This window comes from Carassius gibelio, chromosome B21 (assembly GCF_023724105.1).
Source record: "Carassius gibelio isolate Cgi1373 ecotype wild population from Czech Republic chromosome B21, carGib1.2-hapl.c, whole genome shotgun sequence".
Taxonomy (NCBI): domain Eukaryota; kingdom Metazoa; phylum Chordata; class Actinopteri; order Cypriniformes; family Cyprinidae; genus Carassius; species Carassius gibelio.
Window position 1 is genome coordinate 21,105,806 of NC_068416.1, and position 23,352 is coordinate 21,129,157.

The 23,352-nt window shown below is 36.9% G+C and overlaps 1 protein-coding gene across 1 annotated transcript in view; it reads left to right on the forward strand.

Annotated features, from left to right (window-relative positions):
• Positions 1-446: 446 nt before the first annotated feature.
• Positions 447-23,352, forward strand: part of LOC127986446 (whirlin) — an 82,908-nt gene continuing 60,002 nt past the window's right edge. The window contains exons 1-2 of the mRNA XM_052588707.1: positions 447-991; positions 1,546-2,451. Coding sequence (XP_052444667.1) covers positions 1,717-2,451 — 735 coding nt within the window. The 5' untranslated portion in view covers positions 447-991; positions 1,546-1,716. The remainder of the gene's footprint in view (positions 992-1,545; positions 2,452-23,352) is intronic.

Sequence of the window (23,352 nt, forward strand, 5' to 3'; positions counted from 1 at the left end):
TTTAACTGTCATCCATGCATCCAGGTTAGCCAAGACCACCTCAGAGGCCTTAAATGCTTGAACCCCGTAAAATGCTGCTTGCAGCTTTAATTATTATTATTGTTGTTGTTGTTGTTAAAAACGGTTTTTGCAAATGAATTCTTCATATATACATGGGGATATTTACAACTTTGTTTAATTTATTCATTTAATATGAATAAAATAAAAAAAACAATCTTTTTTATGACAAAAACGCAACAAAATTACTAAAAATGAAGTAAAGTTGAAATGAAAACGGAAAATACAACAATTGAAGCGAATTCAATAGTAATAATAAAAAAGCGACGATGGCTAGCGTTATCTCAGTGAAACTAAATAACGTGGCTCTTAAAATAAGCAGATGGACTTGCAAGTCCTGCGCGTACCCGCCTCACTCGTGTGTTGTTGGTTACTAAGCAACTTACGCGCGCCACATAAGCTGCGTCATTTCCTGTGTAGGGACGCGTTGGAGAGAGCCAGTTCAGTCGATCCGCTTGCTCCGACTGAAGGCTAGACAACGAAGACAGCCGGTCTCCGTGCCGATTTACTTTGTTTCTGTGCGCACTTACGCAACTAAGAACTTTCCTACCTGTTAGATTTTTTTTTCTGTCTATGGAATACACCTGGGGCACTTTCCAAAGGACTAAAGCGCGTTTCAACTTTATGTTATGAGCGTGTCTAAGGATATCAACTTCGCGTTTTAGTTTGGGTGCAATATCCTCCAAATACTGGACGAGTGGATTAAAACCGAACGCAAACCGGGGCTCTACTTTTAAAACTAATCAGCAGGAACACATTCATGTGATTATGGTGGTTGTAAAGCTCTGGATTTCTGGGCAAAGATCCTAAACTCCCTCATAAGGGATTCACTGGTGACGACAGAGATATTGGAGAAGACACTGGCCACTTGACCCGTTCTCGCGAGCGCGAGACGCACCGGAGCGCGCTGCTTTCTGTCGGTGTTATTTGGAAGGTGTACATTCCTGTCTAATATATAGATTTAATTACGTTTTTAGGTTCTTTCTAAAGTTCTGGTAAAGTTTATAGAAATGTAATATTTCTATAAATTTAAAATGATGATGGGGTGGAATTTTGATTTTGATTGTATCATTAAATTCATATTCTTATGCCATTATGTCATGTAATGTTAATATTCAAACTTATCTTAAACTCAATTCCATTTGTCTGTCACTAAACTTTCGATATAGCCTACTACTAATAATATATCTGGAAACATTGAATGTTGATAATGAATGAAAAATTATATTGTTTCATAAGAGTGAGAGATCACAGTGTTATCGATTCAGTTAACACATGACGTTAAATTCATGCAGCAAACATTAACTACACAAACACAAAATGTAAAACATATGTAAAAACAGAATGCTACTTATAACAAACAAAATAAATTTAACCAGATTGTAACTAGACATTGACATTCAATTTTTAATTCCAAACTTTTTATTTATTTATTATTTTTTCTTTAGGACACTGGCCTAAATTGAATGTATTTGTTTGGTTTTGTAGGTCCTCTGTGACCCGTTTGGTCTATTATTAAGTATGACAGTGAACATCAAGGCATCGCAGTGCCATGCGCCGCTCCGCAGGCTCCTGTAGACTCGGTTCCGGTGCTACTGCAATGCTCGCCGGACCCCACCGCTTCCGTGAGGCTCTGTGATCCAGGCAAAGGGCGCGAGGATGAGCACAGATCTGGAGCGCCTGTCGCTCAACTCTTCCTCGGGCAACTCCGTTGCGTCTAGCGCGCGTACCCTTTCCGCCAACGTGAAGAAGCTTCACAACGCGCTCAACCTGCTGCTCAGCGACCTCGAGAGAGAGCAGTTCATCCACTGCCTCAACGTTTACCACTCCAAGCGCAATGTGTACGACCTGGTCCAGACGCTTAAAGTCATACTGAACGTTCCGAGCAAGCGTCAGCTTCTGCCCATGTTGCGGCTGGTTATCCCGCGCTCGGACCAGCTTCTGTTCGATCAGTACACATCAGAAGGGCTCTATTTGAAATCCGATGGTCTTGCGCGCAATGGTGACCCAGACGGTTCCCACGAGGCTGCTAATTCGAGTCCAACACACGGGGCTCACTTCTCACCTCCTTCCGCCTCTCAAGCCGCTCTGCGCGGGTCTCCTGACAATATCAGCACCAGCAGCGATGGGACAGCGACTCTTATTCCTTTACTGGGAAGAAATTTCTTACCGGAGCCCCCAGGAGAGATCCGACAGGTGACCCTCAAGCGTCACAAGAGCAACGAGGGTTTGGGATTTAGCATCCGGGGAGGATCCGAGCATGGAGTTGGGATCTACGTGTCACTGGTAGAACCGGGATCACTGGCTGAAAAGGAGGGTTTGAGAATTGGAGATCAGATAATGAAAGTTAATGACAAAGTGTTTGACCGGGTCACACATGCAGAGGCAGTGAAGGTAAGCAACCCCCCCCCCCCTCTTTTGTTTATAAATATATCTCTACGGTTAATTGAGTGTGACTAATATTACTTAAATATGTGATAATTAAAAAAAAATGTATTTAATTATTCCTTGACTGATTCATTCACACATGCTGTTGTTGATATGGGAACCAGTTTTTCTCTTTCCTTCTCTTAAAAACCAAATATTACTTCACCCACAGATTGCACCTACAGATTTCGTAGCCACATTTAGATCACCTGATTCTGACCAGCCATGTGACCACAGGGAACAGACTGCACTCCTTCTTTCTTAATTGATTATTAATGCAAGACAAGCAGCTGAAAGTGTCCCTTGAAGAATCAAAATGATAAATGCTCACCTTTATTGAGATGTGTTAGCCAGAAAAGCCTTTACAAATTGATGTTATTGATCAGTGTGTATATGGATTAGCTATAGTTAAACAATTGCACGTGGCTTATCAATTTTGTATCAGTAACATTTGTTGTTACATGAAGGTTTCTAGATATAACCAGTATTTCAGTCTAAAGGCATTTAATTGGGCTCATGTCATTAAAAAGAAGAGCTGACTTTGCCTAATCCTTCATCTAGTCACTACTAATCAAAATTTATACGAAACAATGCACAATGTTGGGCTACACATGTGTTATTAATGAGTTTGTTTGCTGTCCATGGTGCTGAAACCAGAATTCTTCTAAATTACAATTTAGGTTTTTCCCAAGAATCGTATGGTTTGTCAGTTGTATTAAGACCACCCATCTTCATGTGCCACAGCACAGACACCGGTGGACCTCTCAGGAGAAACTCCAAGCACCATTTCTAAAAGGGCAATTCTCTGAAGTACCCATTAGTTCATACTAGAAATCTAAACAGTGCCAATAATAATAATAAGCAACAAGCTTTGATGCACTTAAAAAGCATATTGAAGTTCCTTAAGTGCACTTTGAGGCATCTTCAACAAGTGCTTAGACTTTCTCCAAAGGTTTCCACCAGTTTGTCAATCTTGGGAACCTCAAATGAGGCCTTAATTTTTGCAGTAATCATATTTTCGACGACATTACAAAACATGAAAGCATCTGAAAGTGAAGATAAGGCACATCCCAAGCATATTTCAAAGTACTGGCACATAGCCATTCCACTGATACTGCTTGTTTGACTCTCTCATATCCCCGTGTTTGGGAGTCTCTGTAGAGTTGTGTGCCAAGAGAAAATTATTAACATGAACAGTTTGCCGCCTTTCTGTATCATTGTTTCCCTCTTTCGCTGGGGGAAAACTGGCACAATTGAGCAGCAGGGTATAAATTCCTGCCATGCTTCCTTTCTTAAACAGAAGCTGGCAGAGGCGGGAGGCTGCTTCCACCCAGTTAATCATATTGATCTGCATGAGTAAATGGACGAGCCTCTCCCCCAGGCTGAACATGACCTTCCGCTTGTCTTGATGCTCTTGTGCTCATGTAATGCAGACATAGCTTGGGTAAAGACACCACAACTGTTTGAGCAGCCAGAACGGAGAGAGCTAGATGGAGGTTTTGCTAGGTGCAGATAATTTCAGCACAGTGTACATTTGATCGGTGCCTTCCTATGCTCCTTGAATTCTAGCAGGCATCGTTATCTCTCATTTTTCTTGCCGAAGTAAGGACTTCTATTTTAGTTACAGTGAGGATTTCCTCTGGGCTCTGTTGACCTTTGTGATATGTAAATGATCCCTGAACATTATCCGTTTTGCTTTTTCTTTCTTGGATTATTTTGGTGTTCTCAGACACAACCACCAAAATAATTCACCTTTTTTTTTATAGAAGTTGTGACAACTTCCAATGGAGCTAAAATTCTAGTTGGTGGGACTCATTGGTAAAAGTAACAGTATCTGTGTCGGAAATTGCATACTCTCTTCAGTGGGTGCTTCTTTTAAATAAGTAATTGCTTTGTGACCAATAAAAAGGTTCTTTATAGTATGAATGTAGTCTAATCATACAACATTCATCATGTTGTCATTATCATTTGACCTACCAGCTGGCATAACAGTTGGTATGCCATTCATAAATCCTCTCCCGTGGCCTCACGGGATAGTGAAGTTTCCATTAAATGCACACTTGCAACAATCTCACCAGAAGTTGGTCATCTGGTTACTTTTTGCCTACTGTTTGCCTGTGAAGTTCATACTAATCTTTTTGAACATGCTAACCTTTTTACATAGGCTTACAGGTTTTTTTTTGCCCTCACTGCCTTTTAAAAATAAAGGTTCTTTATTGGTATCAGTGGTTCCATGAAGAACTTTTGACATTCATGGAAACTTTACATCTTACAAAATCTCACTGAGAAACTGATAAGCACTGAGCCGATGCAAAATGGTTCTACTACCCCCACTGTGGAACCTTAATTTTTTTAAGAGTGTACTTATGCTATGTATAGGGAAGTATGCATATTTGGTTGCAGTCACTGTTCCAATCTGTTGTCTTTCCATACAAGAAAACAAAAGAGCTGTGAGATCCAGCACAATTACAGCCAATCAGACCTAATTTTAGCAAAATTTTAGGCAAATGCGATTTCAGAATTGGTGGAGATATCCAGTCCAGTGCCAATGGCTGGTTAGAATTTTAAAAAATAATGTCGCTGTATCATTTTGTATCTGGTAAGGAGGTTTGCTGAGGTTTGTAACCACAATGTTTTGATATGAGGAAGAAGCACTCTTGCAGGTGGTTTAGCTGGACGGACTGACATCATTATTTTTCTGCCTGTGCCTTCTAAACGTTTCTTTTTAGTATGTCTAGTTGTCCGTCTGACCAACTGTCTCCATCTCTCTCTGTGGATCTTCAGACTCAGTGATGAGGATGAATTTTACATGCTGTAGGTGACCTGTCTTCATCATCTTTATAGTCTAAATTGAATGCGTGTGATGCCCTTTGGCAACTCATGATTGGTTGGTCTATCCACATGGCCTTCAGTGTTTGTTCACAGGGCTGCTATGACAGCCCATATGATCAATGATTTCCTTTTTCAAGGGTGACCTCATATAGGAGCACCAGATAAGTCGAGTTGATTGAATTTTAACGCTGTGACTGCCAGGGTGCCTGTGGCTCAAACTTAGAGGAGGCTGCTTCTTGCCTTTGTCTTGACACTGAGAGATGATTAAGACAGAACTGTTTACCAGCTAACAGTCAAATGCTGCTTTGCAATCTCAGTCAGAGCCAGGCTAGAAGATTCATCACTAGACCAATGCCTCTAAGTGTACGTGTCCACTTGTGTGGAGCTGAGTGAGCATTTTCAATTTGTTCATGGGAGCTGAGCAGCAAGTTCATTCTGGGCATTGAGAAACTGACAGCAGAGCGGTACATGCAGTGATAGAATCAGAAAGTTGAGAAATACTTAATGTTATGCAAATGAGAGGCGAAAAATGGAGGGTGGCCGTCACTGTGAGAAGGCGGCAGTGGCATCTGTAATAATTTTTTTAAGTGCATAGTGGATTTAGTGCATAAATCACATTGTTGCATAATACTGTATTAAATCAGATGTCACATGCTGTTTACATGCTTTCATTGATTTTTAGTTATGTCACTTAAGTCTCACTTAAAAGTATAGTCCACTCAAACATAAACATTCTGCAATAATTTACTCACCCTCAACTCTTTCCAAAACTTTATGTTTCTTCTGCGCAACATAATAGAAGATATTTGAAAAATGTTGGTTACAAAACAGTTTAGTAGCTTTTGACATCCATTATTTTTCACCCTACAGTCAAGTTCTTGTAAAATAGGCCAGTCATTTACAAATGTCTGAATTTCATTGCATTAGATTCAAAATATCAAACCAAGTGTCATCTGATGCTAGATCTTTTCTATTATTCTTGTTTTGATAACTTGTTATGTAAAGCAAATACATTTATCACTTTCATGGCACTTTCAAGTGTCCAAATATAGAGCTGTAATATTAATGCTTGTGAATGATACTTGTATTTTTGTGCATTTTTGTTTTTGTACTGTGGAAAGCTGTAAAGGGAAAGTTCACCCAAAAATTCGGTCATTGATCATTTCAAACCCGTAAGACCTTTGTTCATCTTCAGAACACAAATTAAGATATTTTTGATGAAATCCGAGAGCTTTCTGATCCTGCATGGACAGCAATGTAATTACCACATTCAAGGCTCAGAAAGGTAGTAAGGACATTGTTAAAATAGTCCATGTGACATCAGTTGTCCAACCTTAATTTAATGAAACCATGTGAATACTTTTTGTGCACAAAGAAAACTAAAATAAAGACTATATTCAGCAATTTCTTGTCTTTCATGTCAGTCTTCGATGCATGATCAGGTAAGTACCAAGATGCATGTTATATTCGTTTTTTTGCACACAAAAAGTATTATTGTCTCAGATTAGGTGGAACACATTTTTTAGTCCATGCTCACTTGATCTCTTGTTCATTACATGGGTTTAGAGCAGGTGACTGACTGTCCCTTGTATTCTTCATCTTGATTTAGCCTCACCATAAAATGGAGAATATACACTGCCTTTCTCTGACAGACCTCATCAATTTGAGGCAGGGCAGGATTGATGCTCACTCATTACACCCTGTTGGGGACCTGTTGATATATGGCTGACTGACTGCAGATCATTGCCCCGCATTTCTGTGATTTTAAGACCACCCTCTCACAGCATGTGATATCTTTGATATACGGATCCCAGATTTGTCGCTTTTGTGTTTGTGAAATGACGCTGATAAATCACATGCCTGTTGGTGTTAAGGCTCTGTAGGTATGATCCTGGTAAGGGGTCGCATTTAGCAAATTCTTTGTGACTTACAAGGTTGTAGTTTATCAGTATGTGTATTTGTCAAATGTATTTGGTTTTGACTTTAAAAAGCTTCTGAATATCTGATAAATATATCCGCATTCAATATGTCTGGCATGTTGCATGTGAAAGCACAGTGCAGTAAAATTATAGTTATTCACTTGCCAAAATACTCTCTAGACATTTTTATGGCTCTTAAGCCATTTTTGCTTTTTAAATTATTATACATATAAAGCAATTTTAGATGAATGAACCCCTCACTTTCTTCTCCTGTTTTCTAGCACTATCTTTCACATTCCCTCGCTCGCACACATACACAAGTGCTGAATTATTCTGTGAAGGGAAAAAGCGACGCCCGGACTTGACGTGGCAGTCTTTCTTTCATGCTGCAGAGAACTCGGGCTGGTTTTATTTATTTATTTATATTCAGACTAATGTAGTGAAAAACATACAGCATGAAATCCCCACAAAAACCACACCAGGAAATGAGTTTGAGCTTTAGTCTGGTTACACAATCCTAATGTAGATTGAAATAATCGGTTGTTCTTATCAACAGTATTCTAAAGTCAGTTTGGATAAAAGATGAGGAACATATTGAGAATTTGATGGTTCCTAGTGAAAACATATGTATCAAAGTAATATGTATATTTAGGCTTTTATCCAAAACAGGCTGCATTGCATTCATATTTAAAAAAAAAAAAAAAAAAAATATATATATATATATATATATATATATATATATATATATATATATATATATATATATATATATATATATATATATATATATATATATATATTATGTACTTGCTTACTGTCTGGATCACTCTTACCTTGCTACACAGTGTTTAAAACCAACCTCTGCTCACAAGTGACTTGTTCCTCTGTGTTTTGTGGTAGCAATATAATTAGCAATTCGAGCAGGAGAAGAAGCTTATAGCTAATTAATAGGACTCTCCACCCTGTTTTTGCCTTACATCTCCTCTGTCCTCGTTTGAGCCTTAAAGGAAGACCTAAGCATGTCATTTAATACATTTGAGCCTGACCCCTCCCCCACGTCCCATACCCAGCTTCCCATTGTCCTGTCTGGACCCAGACCATCTGTTGCACAAGCTCTTGTATCTGCAGCATGACTCGCCGCCTCTTATGAGAGGGAATAGATGAAGACATGAATTTCGCTGTGTCCACATTTCTAATGAGGCAGTGCAGTATTGATGATATGAGCGATCTTTTCCCATTGGCTGATCTCTTGGTTTTTACCTCTTATTGGCTGACGACTCTGTCATGGACTCCTGTTGGTAAATAATTAAAGAAGCTCCACCTTGTCTCAACAGACAGGAAAAGAGAGGAATGTGATGTGGATACTCTTGTAGAAAACTGTATTTAACTGGATTATTATAATTATTTAATTATTTTTATACAAACTAAAAATAAACATTACACATACACACACACACACAAACCCACGCACACACAGATATATATACTGTTTATATACACATGCATAATACATACACACACACACACACATAAAATGTGTATGTTTATGTAAATAATTTTATATGTACAAATATTTTTACATATTTTAAAATGTATTTAAAAACCACAAAATTATAAATATATTGAATCATTTTCTCTCTCCTCCTCCTGATTTTTCCCCCCACTTGGTTAGTGTTTTACCTGTATACATGCCTTGAATGCTAAATGGAGTTTTCTGCATTATTTTCCCTGCTCATCTTTAGAAGCATGGTAACGCGTACATGCACACTCCATTTAAACTCGGGCCCATCCATGTAAGTATATAGTTTTTTTATAGAAGATTTTTATTGATCCAAATGACATTTGTTAGGACATTCACACAGCGCCGCAGGCAAACCTACATCATGGGCCTGGATTTTTTTGCGCATGTGTACTTGGAATTGTGTGCATGATTGCTGGCAAGAGCACAGGAAATTATCAAGCACAGCATGAACAGTCAGCATGTGGGTTTGTTTTGTTTGTTCCATCTGGTTTTTAGTGTCACGTGACTCTCTAATGACTGGTCTTTAGTGTTTGTTGAATATAGCAGCAACAGTAACAGTATGAGCTTTGCTGCTGAGACCGTCTGCTGGGTAAAAAACCATTAAATGACTAAATGGCCATCACTCTCTGAGTGAAGTTCACACTGAGCCTTAGTCAATGTGCATGTGACTCCTCTACAGACGTGAACCACTCTTAAGCAGAGTGACTGTACATGCTAATTTTCGCCAGGCTGCGTGTGAGTATTGACCTACGAAGGTTACTTTCATGCAGTTTTCTCTTTTATCTTTGTGCTTTTCAGCCTCTGTCACTGTCATCTGCCCCAGATTAATCATCAGTTCTATCGATCTGGAGTTTATTGGCAGAGGACATCATTCCTGATTTGCTCGATGGGTTTATAGCTGGCACTGTTCTATGGTTTGTTTTCATGCTAGGTCAGGTCACTGGGCCCATGGGCACCAGCTCACTGCCCAGTTTGTCAACTCACAGCATTAAAATGCCACATCACACAATCCTCATGGAGACCGTGTGTGGTGCTTTTTGTATTGATATGTATTTGAGGTGTTTTGTTTACTTGTACAGTTCCATGCCATTCTGTATGCCCAGTTTTGTGGTTCAGAAAAGAAATATCTATATGCATGAACTAATACAATGTTAAATATGAAAATAATTTATATTATTAAAATAAAATGTTAATTATGCATTTTAATAATGTTTTTTAATTAATGCACATTTTAATACATTTTTTAAATATGTTTAAAAGTTACGAAAGTTCCGATAAGTGTAAAATTAAAATGTAATAAAAACTACCTAGTTTGTCTGTTTGTGTTGGATATTTAATTGTACAATTGAATGTAAATTTTACCCTATTTTCACATTTAAATGGTCTTTACATATTAAAAATTCAGTTTAAAATACTAATAATGTAATAATAATGTTAAATGCAAAGATAAAAATCAATATTTATTTTTATTATATTTTGATGCCCAAATTCAGCTGTAGCATTAAAACACATATTATTATTATTTATTATTATTATTATTATTATTATGCATGTTTGACTGAAGACCTCTGCAGTATAGATCAAGACTTTTCTGATTCATGTGTAGAAAAAAAAAACACAATTATAATCTAAAATAAACTACATATTTTGTATCATCGGTTGATCCTCCTGAATTTTCACACATACCATGCCTTAAAGCAAAGTCCAGTTCTCTGCATTATCATCTTTAAATTATCATTTAAATTTTAGTTCTAGCATTTAAAACAATTATTAAAACAACAGATTTTATTTTTAATTTATTTTAAGAATTTAAGTTTGGTGTACCAAAATGTGTAGAATTGTAATATTTTATGACACAATATTAACATTTAAAACAAATGTATTCTATAAATGTATTTATAATGTGTTTTATTGGACCCTTTCCCAGCCCCCTGTTTGAAATTGCTCTCAAGTGTTGATGCATGTGATTATAACTGTGATGGGTTGAATGTTCAGTCAGATTTAAGGAATATATCCTTTTTAATCCATTGACGTTCTGGGACTCTGTTATAGAATAGTGCTTAAAACTGTCCTCCCAGAAGGATCAGGTCTGCTATCTTACTGAATAGAAATTGGCAGATTTAAAAGCACACACATATATTCAGATGAGAGGAATGACACATTGTTTGGTCACTGAGGATTTAGATTTAGAAAGATAATTAAGATGTTTCGGTCAGATTATTAAAATCACTTTATAGCGAAGATGTGCCTTCAAAAGGACTCAGAAGAAAATAATGTAATTCCCCAAACATGGACTGTTTTCCCCTCTGATATGAGGAAATGAATAAGTGGAAAAGGGGTCAGAGGCATATGGAGATATTAATTCTGCACAGATGTGTGCAGGGTCATGAAGGGGCTCTATGTTTTATTATAACTCCCCTGGATAATGATGGAACGGCAGAAGCTGCTGTACCAGAGGACTTCAGTCAGCACCAGGTCCAGATAATTGATTTCAATCTGAGATTTATGTTTCAGCGAATGTCCGGAAAAAATGAGTTCTGTTCGTGGAAATGATGTCTAGCCTTCAGATCAGTGTCAGGGGTAGATATCCTTCATCCCATCCTGGAGGAGTTCAGACAGAATGCTGCATCCGAACCATGGACACAGGCTGATGAGTTTTTCCTTGTGGACCGCTGCCAGTGGAAGCTCATCTCCACAGGCTGGCTGGACCTTAAAGGCCTTACATCAGGGAAAAAAACTGCATCTGGGGAATTTTCTGCCTAGAGGAGGATGGGGGCGACAGGTTGTTGAGATTTATGATTGAAGGGCGCTATAATGAGAGGGCATGGATTTGATAGGTGATATAATTGTTCTGCCACTCTGGATCAGTAGACGACCTGCTCATATGTTCTTCATACAGACGGCTCACGCCTGATAATACAGTGGTCTGACTGATCTAGTCAATCTGACATGTGTCACATGTGGTGGATAAAGAGGTTTTGTAGTTTTGCACACAGATTTTTTTCTCTATCGTTTCTTTTCTATCTTATGCCACTAATTTTTCCCAAGGGTGATGTGGCGGAGTGGATAAAGCTTAGAGTGTGTAATCAAACGATAGTTGGTTCGATTCCCACAAGTAGTAAGCCGTAAGCTTTCACAGTTCTGTCCTTGAGCAAACCACTTGACCTCAAGTTGCTTGAAGGGAAATGATTCCAGCTGCTACCTTTTTAGAGAGTTTCCTACATGTGTAAAATTCACTGCAATGATGCTAGGATGTTCTAGGGTGTGGAGATTTAATACAAATAAATGCAGGTAAATTGTCTTTTTTAATGTTCCAAAGATCTTTTCGCCATTCAGCATAACAGATAAAGATAAAATAAGCAGATCTTCTTATTTCTTTTACCCATTTTACCTAAGCAAATACTAAAGTGTTACTAACTAATTCCTTTGAAAGCTGTAAATGTTGACTAATATCACTGTCCTCTTGAAATGCATGTCTAGAGCTCTGTGTTTTGTCCCTTTTCACGTTTCTTTTTTTACTCCCTGTTTGACATTGGGCAGGAGGCCCAGTGATGTTAATGTAGATCTAGCCCTTAGTTCTGACCCACATTAACCCACCCGCATAAGTTCAGACAGGATGGTGTGCTGACTGCTGAGTGAGCAAAATCTCCTTTCTCGTTCTTCCTGAAACACTGAAAGAATCAAAGCTTCGCTCCACAAGGGACGGAAGCGTTTGCACAGCAGTTAGCCACCTGTTTCTAATATCTCTCTATTATATGTACTTTCGCGATGAATTGCGCTTTGAGGAATGCTGGCAAGACACCAGAGCATATTTATCCCTCTCAATTTTCCTCCATATTATTCCACCCCAGCTGTTTACAGATCCAAGGCACATGCATGCAGTATTAAGGATTTTGGCCATGCTTTCTCGCAGCTTTTTCTGGAAGCAGATATTAACTCATGCCAATCAAAAAAATGCCGGCTCATGGTCTCATGCTTTTGCCATTTGGCTCTAGAGGATTGTTACCCAAGCCAAGCTTTTAGGCAGCATTTCTCAGTTTTTAATAGTAAACTTCCAGCTTGTAATCTATTAAAATATGTTTTTCCTTAAATATGAAATTATATAGATGTAAATATGATTTTAATTAATAGATTAATTTTATAATGTAATGCTTTTGAGCAAAAACCTCAAAGTCAGTTCTAAACTTCCAAAAGCATGATCAGCAGTGATAATTATTGTAGATAAAAACCAACCCTTTTATTATTATATTAATTTTTTTTTTGTCATGACTTTTTTCTTTTGTGAGCACAAAGGGACTTATTATTTTTGCATATAATCAAAATGCATGGTGATGACTAATTGTCAACTTCAGATACAATTTTGCTTGGGTTATTAAACACATATAAACATTAAATTATTATAATAGAAAAATATATTGTATAAATAACTACTATTTATTGCAATTTTTTTTGGCTCATTTCATGATACCTCTGGTGAGGTCACAAGGTCTTTTTTCTAATAGTGGTTTTAATGCAGATGTAAGCTTAGCCTATGTCTGTGTTCTCTAACATAACATGACATCGCTCACTACTGTGTTTTTCTTCTGATTTGAACCTTTGTGTCAAGGGCTGTGTTGTTATGATGTAAACACTCTGACTTTACAGAGAGCTATGGTTAGCTTGTCCCTGATGGCCATCCTGCTGTGTGTCAGTGTTTCTGTGTGACAGGACGTTTCCTAGCAAAGGTGGGAACAGCTGTGTAGCAGGACTCAGGTAGACGCCACTTAATACAACTCCACCAGCTTAAATGATGCTCTAGAGAACAGAAGGGGAAAGACTTAAACATAAACAGCAAAGCAGGAAGTGAAGCTAAAGAGTTACAATTTGTTTCTTTTTTTTTTAGATTTCTTCCTTTCACTTTGTTTCTTAGCCTTGTCAAAAATGTATTTAAAATAGTAATGCACTGACGTTTAGGCAATTGAAAAAAACAGTAATTAGCATTTCTCTAATGGCATGTTTTAACTGTCTGTTTCATGTATAGCTCCAACAGTTAAACACCAGTAGTGCTGGGTTGACAAAATATTTGTAAATCTTTATTTTAATAATTTTTAGTGTATGCTGATTTTAGCTAATTCATGAACAAAACGTTCATACAAATATGGAAAATCCCCAAAAAAGATTACACAACAGAAACTTGCAGTCTTAATTTATTATTTCATGTTTATTGCATTTATAAACCACACACATTTCAGGCCATGCAATATCTTTCTCAGTGTTGGAAATATTGCTAATATCTCTTTAAGATCTCTTGTCCGATACATCAGTAAGATCATCTTTATATGGATAGATAATTATCATTGAAAAACCCAGACAAGCAAAAATTTGTTTTTGAAACCTGTTTTATTGTTTTAATCAATATTGATTTATAAATCAGCTTCCCAAGAAGAATCTTCATGGATGGTCATTGCTCTCTTACTCTCAGTCCTTCTTGTTTTCTTGGCTTCTTTATCGTAGCTCTCAACCTCAAGGCCAACAGGAACATTATAAGAGGGTGTGATGGATGAGACAATAGGAAAATGGAGGGAGAGATGGATATTAGGAGGATCACAAGCTCCTCTCACAAAGAACATTGGAGGATGAATCAGGAAAGAAGAGGGAGTGTGATGGACTGCTGATTAGAAAGAGGAATTAATGAGAGGGAATGGCTGGAGATTTATAAAACCACTAGATGGAGCGTAGCAGAACTGAACATAGCATAGAACACAGTTTTCTTTTTTATGTCTCAGTCTATTATGATTGAAAGTGTATTATGTGATTAAAGAATACTAATGTTACAGATGATGATATTCTCATTCACTAATAATTGCGTCCAAGTTGTAAGCTTTTTCAGTTTTAAATTCATGTTTTATAAAGTTCTGAGACATTTAAAACACAGGAGGGTGCAATGCATTGTGTACTTGAAATGCATCTAGACCGCTTCATGCTGTTTTCTTGCTGTGTTCAACATTCTGCTGGGCAGGAGGACCGTTGATGTTAAAGTAGATCTTGCCCTTGGCTCTGACCCACATTAACCCACCCGCATGGGCCTGAAGTAGGAGACGTGCTGAGTAAGCGTAACCTTCTCTCTCCCTCTTAGTCAAAACTTGAAAATAAAACAGTGGCACTCCATAAGAGAGGGAATGTTTGCACGGCAGTTAACAACCTTTATACATTGCAGGGGTGTCAAAGGCCTGTAGTAGTTTTTTAGTCAGTAGCAGTTTCCATTTATACACACACAGTGTGTGTGTTTGTGTGTATACACTGACTGAATTTCTGAAGACTGGAGTAACTGTGTAATGGAGTAATGATGCTGAAAATTCAGCTTTCACATCAGAAATAAACCACATTTTAAAATGTTAAAATAAAAAGAAGTTATATTTTAATATTTGGATGAGTCTTGTACAGGAATTTCTTTAAAAAATGCATGGCATATAAACACAATTCATTTTTAATTTTGAAGTTCGCAGTGCTCAAGGCTATGATGGCAGTAAAAATAGTAATTGTAATAAATAATTGAATTTCTCTATTGTTTCATTAATGTTATATTAATAGGATTGTAATTTAAAGTAGTCATTCCTATTTTCAACCTAACCTTGAGCTGAAGTTATTGAGCAGTAAATATTTTTATGTTTTAATAAATTGAACCTTTTTGATTCCATAAAGTCTGAAAATACTAAACTCATTGTGTTTTCCCACAATTTTTGTTATTAAATCACTCAAACGCATAAAAAGGGATTTGTTAGCTCCAGAAAAGCATGCATTGTGTGTTTTCCACTAGTACAGCAAGGCATATAAATTGCTGTTTTAGTGCTTGACACTCCGGGTCTCACTCATTGTGCATTTAGACCAGTCATTTAAAAATAGCACAGATGAACTGCTTGATCTATATGCTGTTATTACAATTTTAACACCTGCATTTTTATATGTATGTGCGTGGTTATAGATTTAACTGCCAAAAGCTATTTCTGTAGTCTATAGTTATTTTTTTCCACAAGCAGAGAGGGTGAGACCCTAAATATTATCTTTTCTCCGTGAAGAACTTTCAGTGCTGCTCATTGAAATTGAAATCCCTGCGTTGCGGAGGCCAGGTCTGTTGATCCCTGAATACCGCTCTCATTGTCACATGGGCAGGCAGAGTGGTGCATGCTGGGAAGAAAGGTGCAGTGGAGGGGTTAAGAGGCACTTTGAGTCACACGGCTGCCTGCGTGAAGAGCTCTGAGCTACAATAGAAATATTCACAGCAGGTGCACTCAACAAACCTAAGGAGAACACGGAGGAAAGGAGAGGGTAGACGGAGCTTTTAAAATGGCATACCACGCGATTTGTCATTCCTCCTTCTTGTCTGGCTGGCTTTGATGAAACGCTGGGGGATTTTTTGTTAATTAAACAGGATTAGGTATAACCTAGAGATCAGGCTGTTCAATTATCATCCTCGCTGTTTTTTATTTCCTACAACCTCGCTCTTTGCTCCCACTTTGTAGGAAAAGATGTGTTGGCTTTTAATGATTTGCTGCATTTCATCTCAAAACCTAGAAGTGCTGCACTGGACAGCAGGAAGCACACGATATGCACAGGAAGAACAATGTCCTATGGGGTAATCAGCTTAACCCTGCACACACACGCTCTAAAAAATACTCATTAGCTTCAATTAAGTTATCCACGTATACAGGGGAGTAACTAATTAAAAGATGCAAAACTGCTGCAAAACAGTGTAGCTTTTCCAGCACTTTGTTTTTAACAACTAGCAGTAATTATATGGCGCAAGAAATATGCATTCTACAGAAGCTTTACATTCTTCTACTGAACACCAAAGATGATATTTAGAAGAACTGTTTTAGTCAATAAAATGTTCAAAATATATTTTATGTTCTACAGAAGCAAGAAAGTCAAAGTAGTTTGGGATGTTCACCCAAAAATGAAAGTTCTGTCATCATTTACTCACCTTACTCACAAGTTGTTCCAAACCTCTATGAGTTTCTTTCTTTTATTGAACACAAAGGAAGATATTTTGAAGAAAACACAGCATGAAAGACAATGGGGTCCATTCTTTAATTATCTTTTTTTATTATTATTCTCAGCAGAAAGAGAATTCTCTTTTTTTTCATGGACTACCCCTTTAACAAAAGGTCAAACCAAAATGCAGAAAGTGAAATTGATTTCGCAGGCTGAATTTAAAGATAAATGATTAACACTTGAGGGCCTTATGAAAATATCTTGGGCCCGGTAGATTAAGAGCCCTGGAATAGAGTAAAATATTCTGAGATCAGTATTCATATTGATTATGTGATTCATGGGTTGTTATCTCTGTTTGGTCATTGTAGTGTGTTATATTTTGAGGAAGGAAGGGAAAGGCTTCAGAATTGAAAGATACAGTGGAGTGAGGGCAAAGAGGAAAAGCAGAAAACAGAGAGAAGCTCTTATTGGGCAGCTGTGTGACCAGCCATGCCACTCTACCACATCAAGTTCCTGTTCTCCCCCAAAAATATCTTCCCCTCTCTTCCTCTCTTCACATCACTTCACAAACCTCTATTCATAGCTTAATTTTTCTGTCTATTCCTCCATCCATCCATTCGTTTGTCTATCGTCCATCGGTCTGTCTATCCATCCATCCATCCATCCATCAATCTGTCTACAAAGCTCTCTAACTATTCCACCATCTGTCTATTTTATCATCTATGCTTCTATCTTTCTGTCCCTGTCTGTATGTCTCTGTCTTTCTCTATCAGTCAATCTCTTTATCGTTTATCAATCTGTCTGTCGTTCTGTCTATCCATCCATTTGTCTCTGTCTGTATATGTATCCATGTCTGTCTGTCCATCTGTATCTAACATCCCTAGTGAAAAATAAATATACTTAATTGTATTTAAGATATATTTATTTCATGATAAGTATAGTAAAAATAGATTGACGTCTATACTAACTGAAAATACACTCTAAATGTACTACTTAGTGCACTACAAATCAATTTGTAAAATACTATACTTTTTACAAATGCATTTGGGGAAGGATGAAAAATATTCATTCTTAAGAAAATACGTTCTTAATTCCATCTACAACATGTTTAAAAATTGATAATAATGGTAATGGTGTTCTCTTGAGCACAAAAATAAATAAATAATGAACACTTTAAATATGACCTACACACACCCATATACACCAACTGGATGAAACTTTTGAAAGAGGATGCTCACTTCATAACCCCATAATGGAATTTTAATATATGTCTGAGGGGATTGTTTGTACTGTATGTTGTCCGATAATTAAGGCTGCTGTATGAGTTCTCACCTAAAGGCCTGTTCACACCAAGCATGATAACTATAAAGATAACGCTAAAGATATAGTTCTAAAAATCGTTCTCAATATTAAAGAATAGCAGAGTCCACACTACAACTATAACGATAAAGGCATAGAGAAACGGTTTCGTTGGAATCATTTTCAGAATGATTTTTTTCCAGCTGATGAACGATACAAACATTGACATCCAATCAGAATCCACCCTGCTATAACGAGCTCGAGGATTTAAAGCGGCAGACGCACGTGTGCTCAGAATAAACAGACGATATCGTTCGCTGGTGTGGACGCTAATATCGTTATCTTTATGGTTGTCTTTATAGTTATCGTTCTTGGTGTGAATGGGGCTTTACACAAAAGACTATATCACATTCTGTGTATTGATATGTGTTTGTTCCTTCTCTCCTTAAAAGTGTCTTAAGTAATGTGATTTCACCATCAACCTAAATACAGTATTGTTCAAAATAATAGCAGTACAATGTGACTAACCAGAATAATCAAGTTTTTTCGTATTTTTTTTATTGCTACGTGGCAAACAAGTTACCAGTAGGTTCAGTAGATTCTCAGAAAACAAATGAGACCCAGCATTCATGATATGCACGCTCTTAAGGCTGTGCAATTGGGCAATTAGTTGAATTAGTTGAAAGGGGTGTGTTCAAAAAAATAGCAGTGTGGCATTCAATCACTGAGGTCATCAATTTTGTGAAGAAACAGGTGTGAATTAGGTGGCCCCTATTTAAGGATGAAGCCAACACTTGTTGAACATGCATTTGAAAGCTGAGGAAAATGGGTCGTTCAAGACATTGTTCAGAAGAACAGCGTACTTTGATTAAAAAGTTGATTAGAGAGGGGAAAACCTATAAAGAGGTGCAAAAAATGATAGGCTGTTCAGCTAAAATGATCTCCAATGCCTTAAAATGGAGAGCAAAACCAGAGAGACGTGGAAGAAAACGGAAGACAACCATCAAAATGGATAGAAGAATAACCAGAATGGCAAAGGCTCAGCCAATGATCACCTCCAGGATGATCAAAGACAGTCTGGAGTTACCTGTAAGTACTGTGACAGTTAGAAGACGTCTGTGTGAAGCTAATCTATTTTCAAGAATCCCCCGCAAAGTCCCTCTGTTAAAAAAAGGCATGTGCAGAAGAGGTTACAATTTGCCAAAGAACACATCAACTGGCCTAAAGAGAAATGGAGGAACATTTTGTGGACTGATGAGAGTAAAATTGTTCTTTTTGGGTCCAAGGGCCACAGGCAGTTTGTGAGACGACCCCCAAACTCTGAATTCAAGCCACAGTACACAGTGAAGACAGTGAAGCATGGAGGTGCAAGCATCATGATATGGGCATGTTTCTCCTACTATGGTGTTGGGCCTATTTATCGCATACCAGGGATCATGGATCAGTTTGCATATGTTAAAATACTTGAAGAGGTCATGTTGCCCTATGCTGAAGAGGACATGCCCTTGAAATGGTTGTTTCAACAAGGCAATGACCCAAAACACACTAGTAAACGGGCAAAGTCTTGGTTCCAAACCAACAAAATTAATGTTATGGAGTGACCAGCCCAATCTCCAGACCTTAATCCAATTGAGAACTTGTGGGGTGATGTCAAAAATGCTGTTTCTGAAGCAAAACCAAGAAATGTGAATGAATTGTGGAATGTTGTTAAAGAATCATGGAGTGGAATAACAGCTGAGAGGTGCCACAAGTTGGTTGACTCCATGCCACACAGATGTCAAGCAGTTTTAAAAAACTGTGGTCATACAACTAAATATTAGTTTAGTGATTCACAGGATTGCTAAATCCCAGAAAAAAAACATGTTTGTACAAAATAGTTTTGAGTTTGTACAGTCAAAGGTAGACACTGCTATTTTTTTGAACACACCCCTTTCAACTAATTGCCCAATTGCACAGCCTTAAGAGTGTGCATATCATAATGCTGGGTCTTGTTTGTTTTCTGACAATCTACTGAACCTACTGGTAACTTGTTTGCCACGTAGCAATAAAAAATATACTAAAAACCTTGATTATTCTGGTTAGTCACATTGTACTGCTATTATTTTGAACAAAACTGTATAAGCTACATTGTGGTCAGTGAAGGGGGCTTGATAAGTTAGTTTCTCCTCATCTAACTTTCACCAGCTGTGAAATTCACCAACAATCGATTTTTGCTGTACTTTTGCTAATCATCTGAACTCGGTAGAGTGCACACTATTGGGAATCTGTGTTGCAGACTTGGCACATTTTTCTGAAGAAACCTTTGTTTAGAGTCTAGAAACTTGTTCCAGCTAAAGACAACATGTATTTAAAATTTGAGAACTTTTTGAGACTTTCTTTTTGGGCAAATCAAAGAAAACTTCCAAATGTAACTTTTGCCTACAGCACAAATGTTACAATGAGCAATTTGCAAATAAATATTTCATTGATTAAATATTGACGTAATACTTTAGTAATTTATGTTTTATTGACTCCTCTGTTGACCTGATATGATTAATAATACACTGTATTTAAGTTCTACTTGAGTATAAAAATAGTATAGATAAAAATAAATGTTCTGAGTTGCAAATAATTATAATTCATAACCATTCATTTTTATAATTATGACCTTTACCTTTTTTTAATAATTTTACCAAACTTCATATTTAGTGCTTTTCACAATTTTGCATGGTTGCAAAGCAGCTTTACATACATACAGAAAGTAGTTACAAAAGTAAAGTTGGTTTGAAATAATGAAAGACATCCACGTACTTGATCAGGGGGTTTATTTTAGTATATTACTAATACACTCCACTACACCAGTACCAACACGTTTTTTCTCCATTAATGGCTATTTAATGTCCCATACAGACAATGGCAACATTGCACTTTGAAATGTGAACTGCAGGACTTTTGACCTGTCAACATATTATGAATTACTAAACAAATTATTACAAATGATCCTGACCAGTCCTTAAAATTACACAAAAAATAAAATCAAATAACTTCAGAGACGTAAACTGCATGAAAAGTAACAATGTAAAATCTATGAAAATAATTTAGATTAATGCGTCACATTTAAATCCGCAGCATACTGCAAGACCGCCAAATCCTTTCCCTCGTGCAGTGCATTGAAAGTTGAAGCGTGCAGAGACAATGTTACGGATGGTTTTACTCCATCTGCATTCAATGAAACCTAAGCAGTTCTGCAAGATCACATTCTTCCACCACCTAACGAAACTGTGCCGCTTACTGTGCCTATATTAAGACTACTCAGCAACACACAGTCTTTAAATCCATATAGTTTGTGCTTTCATCAATGGAAAATGTCTGTTTTCTTGTAGTAGTACTTAGTAGTACAGTATAAAAACAACACAAATTAACCACAGTTCTGCCAAGAACTGCTTTGGTGGGGCATCTAATACATTGAGTGCACTTGTGTCACAGTTACCCGAGTTTGAATCCAGTCCATATAGTGTTTCCTGCTTTCATTGATCAAATGTCGGTGACGGAGTTAGCTGGTATGCTGGGAATGTCAGTAAAAGACAAATTGTAATGTGGTGCTGTAATTTATAAAAATGCATTATTTGTATTACAGTTTTTCTCAGTCGCTTTGGTACATTTCTCGAATCAAACTCACAATTTGCAAAACATAAAGTGCATTTCTCAAAACAACTCGTACAAATAGCAAATCACCATGAATTACCTGCAAAAGCCAGTCTCCTGCTCAAAATCCTTAGTTCATCTCTCAAAAATAAATATCTGTGTCAATGAACATATCAGTGCCATCAGAATGACAAGTCCTTGTGTCATAGTTTACGGATAAGACAGTCAAATTGCTTAGTCATGTTGTCAATATAACAGTTTACTCTGGAGGGATGATCTGATGTAAACTACTGTATTGAACAATATGCCATATGCTTATGTATGCCATATATCCATTTCAAACGTACACATTTACACATTACTGTATGTGGGATATTGACTGAAAGAGACTGGATAGAATTCCCAGTTACACTTTTACAAAGTCTGACCAAAAAAAAAAAAAAAACCTTTACAATGTCATTGTGATATAGAAAAGGAAAAACAAATATGGACACAAATATGAAAATAAGTCCATTTTCAGAATGTGTAACTCTTGTGTTGTCCTCTGTCTATACAGTATAAGCTTTTCAACTGAAGATTCATGAGATGAACCTTTGAGCTATTTCAGAGAAAGGGTTTATCATTGGTTTATCATCTACATTCTCTTCATAAGTCAAGATTCACTTGGACAATTCATGCCAAATGTACAAAAAGTCTAATAATAATGTGTAAAAATAAATATAAAAAGTGTGCTAGGCAGTTTTTGACAACTAGATTAACCATTTTGCATTTAATGACTTGTATGATGAACTAAAGACTAGATGTTTTGAGTGGTAAGACTGTTGCACAGAAAACTATGCAATACGTTTTGAGCAACATGACATGAGCAACTGATAATGTAGGAAACTGCCGATAAACATGCATAATCAATTGCATGAATGTACAAAAGCAATCGCAACTTGTTCAAAAGAATGAGAAACTGGTTTTATGATGTGTATAAATAACTAGATGATGTGGAGGTTGTACAAGTAGTTTTGAGAATTTCATTTCTGTTTTGAAAAATGCACCAAAGTGACTGAGAAAAACTATAAAACTACAGAGGAATGTAATGTAATGCAATAACTAATGTTATTAGCACACTTGAGATTTACTTTGAATGCATTTGCAGAGCATTTAAAAGTTACTAAAATTAAAGGATCGTATAACCTCAGTTATTAGTAAAATATTAATGCACGTTCAACACTCTTAAAGTCTAATTTTAATGTCAACAAAATAAATTTGAAGTTTATGCTGAATGAATTCTGCATTTAAAAACTTAATTATAGGAAGTGATATTTAAGTGTACTTAAGTGTACTTTAATAGTTCCACTTTAGCACAAATAAGTATATTTATTACAACTTCAGTTGTACTTAAGCACTGCTTTGGCACAACTAAATATGTTGTTCCAATTTAACAGACTTTAAATATACCAATTTATAGTGTTCCACAAATACATTTAGTTATACTAAAGTGCATACGAATAAGTAGTGCTTAAGTATACTATTTGTTTCACTAGGGTTTATCAATCTTTCTATCTATAGATCATCTATCTGTCTCTCTAAAATTCTTTAAATAATTTCATCTATTCCACTATCTTTCTATAGCTACCTCTCTCTATATTTATCTATCTGTCTCTCTTTGTCGTTTGTTGCGTCGCTCTGTCTGTCGGGGAAGTCATAGCC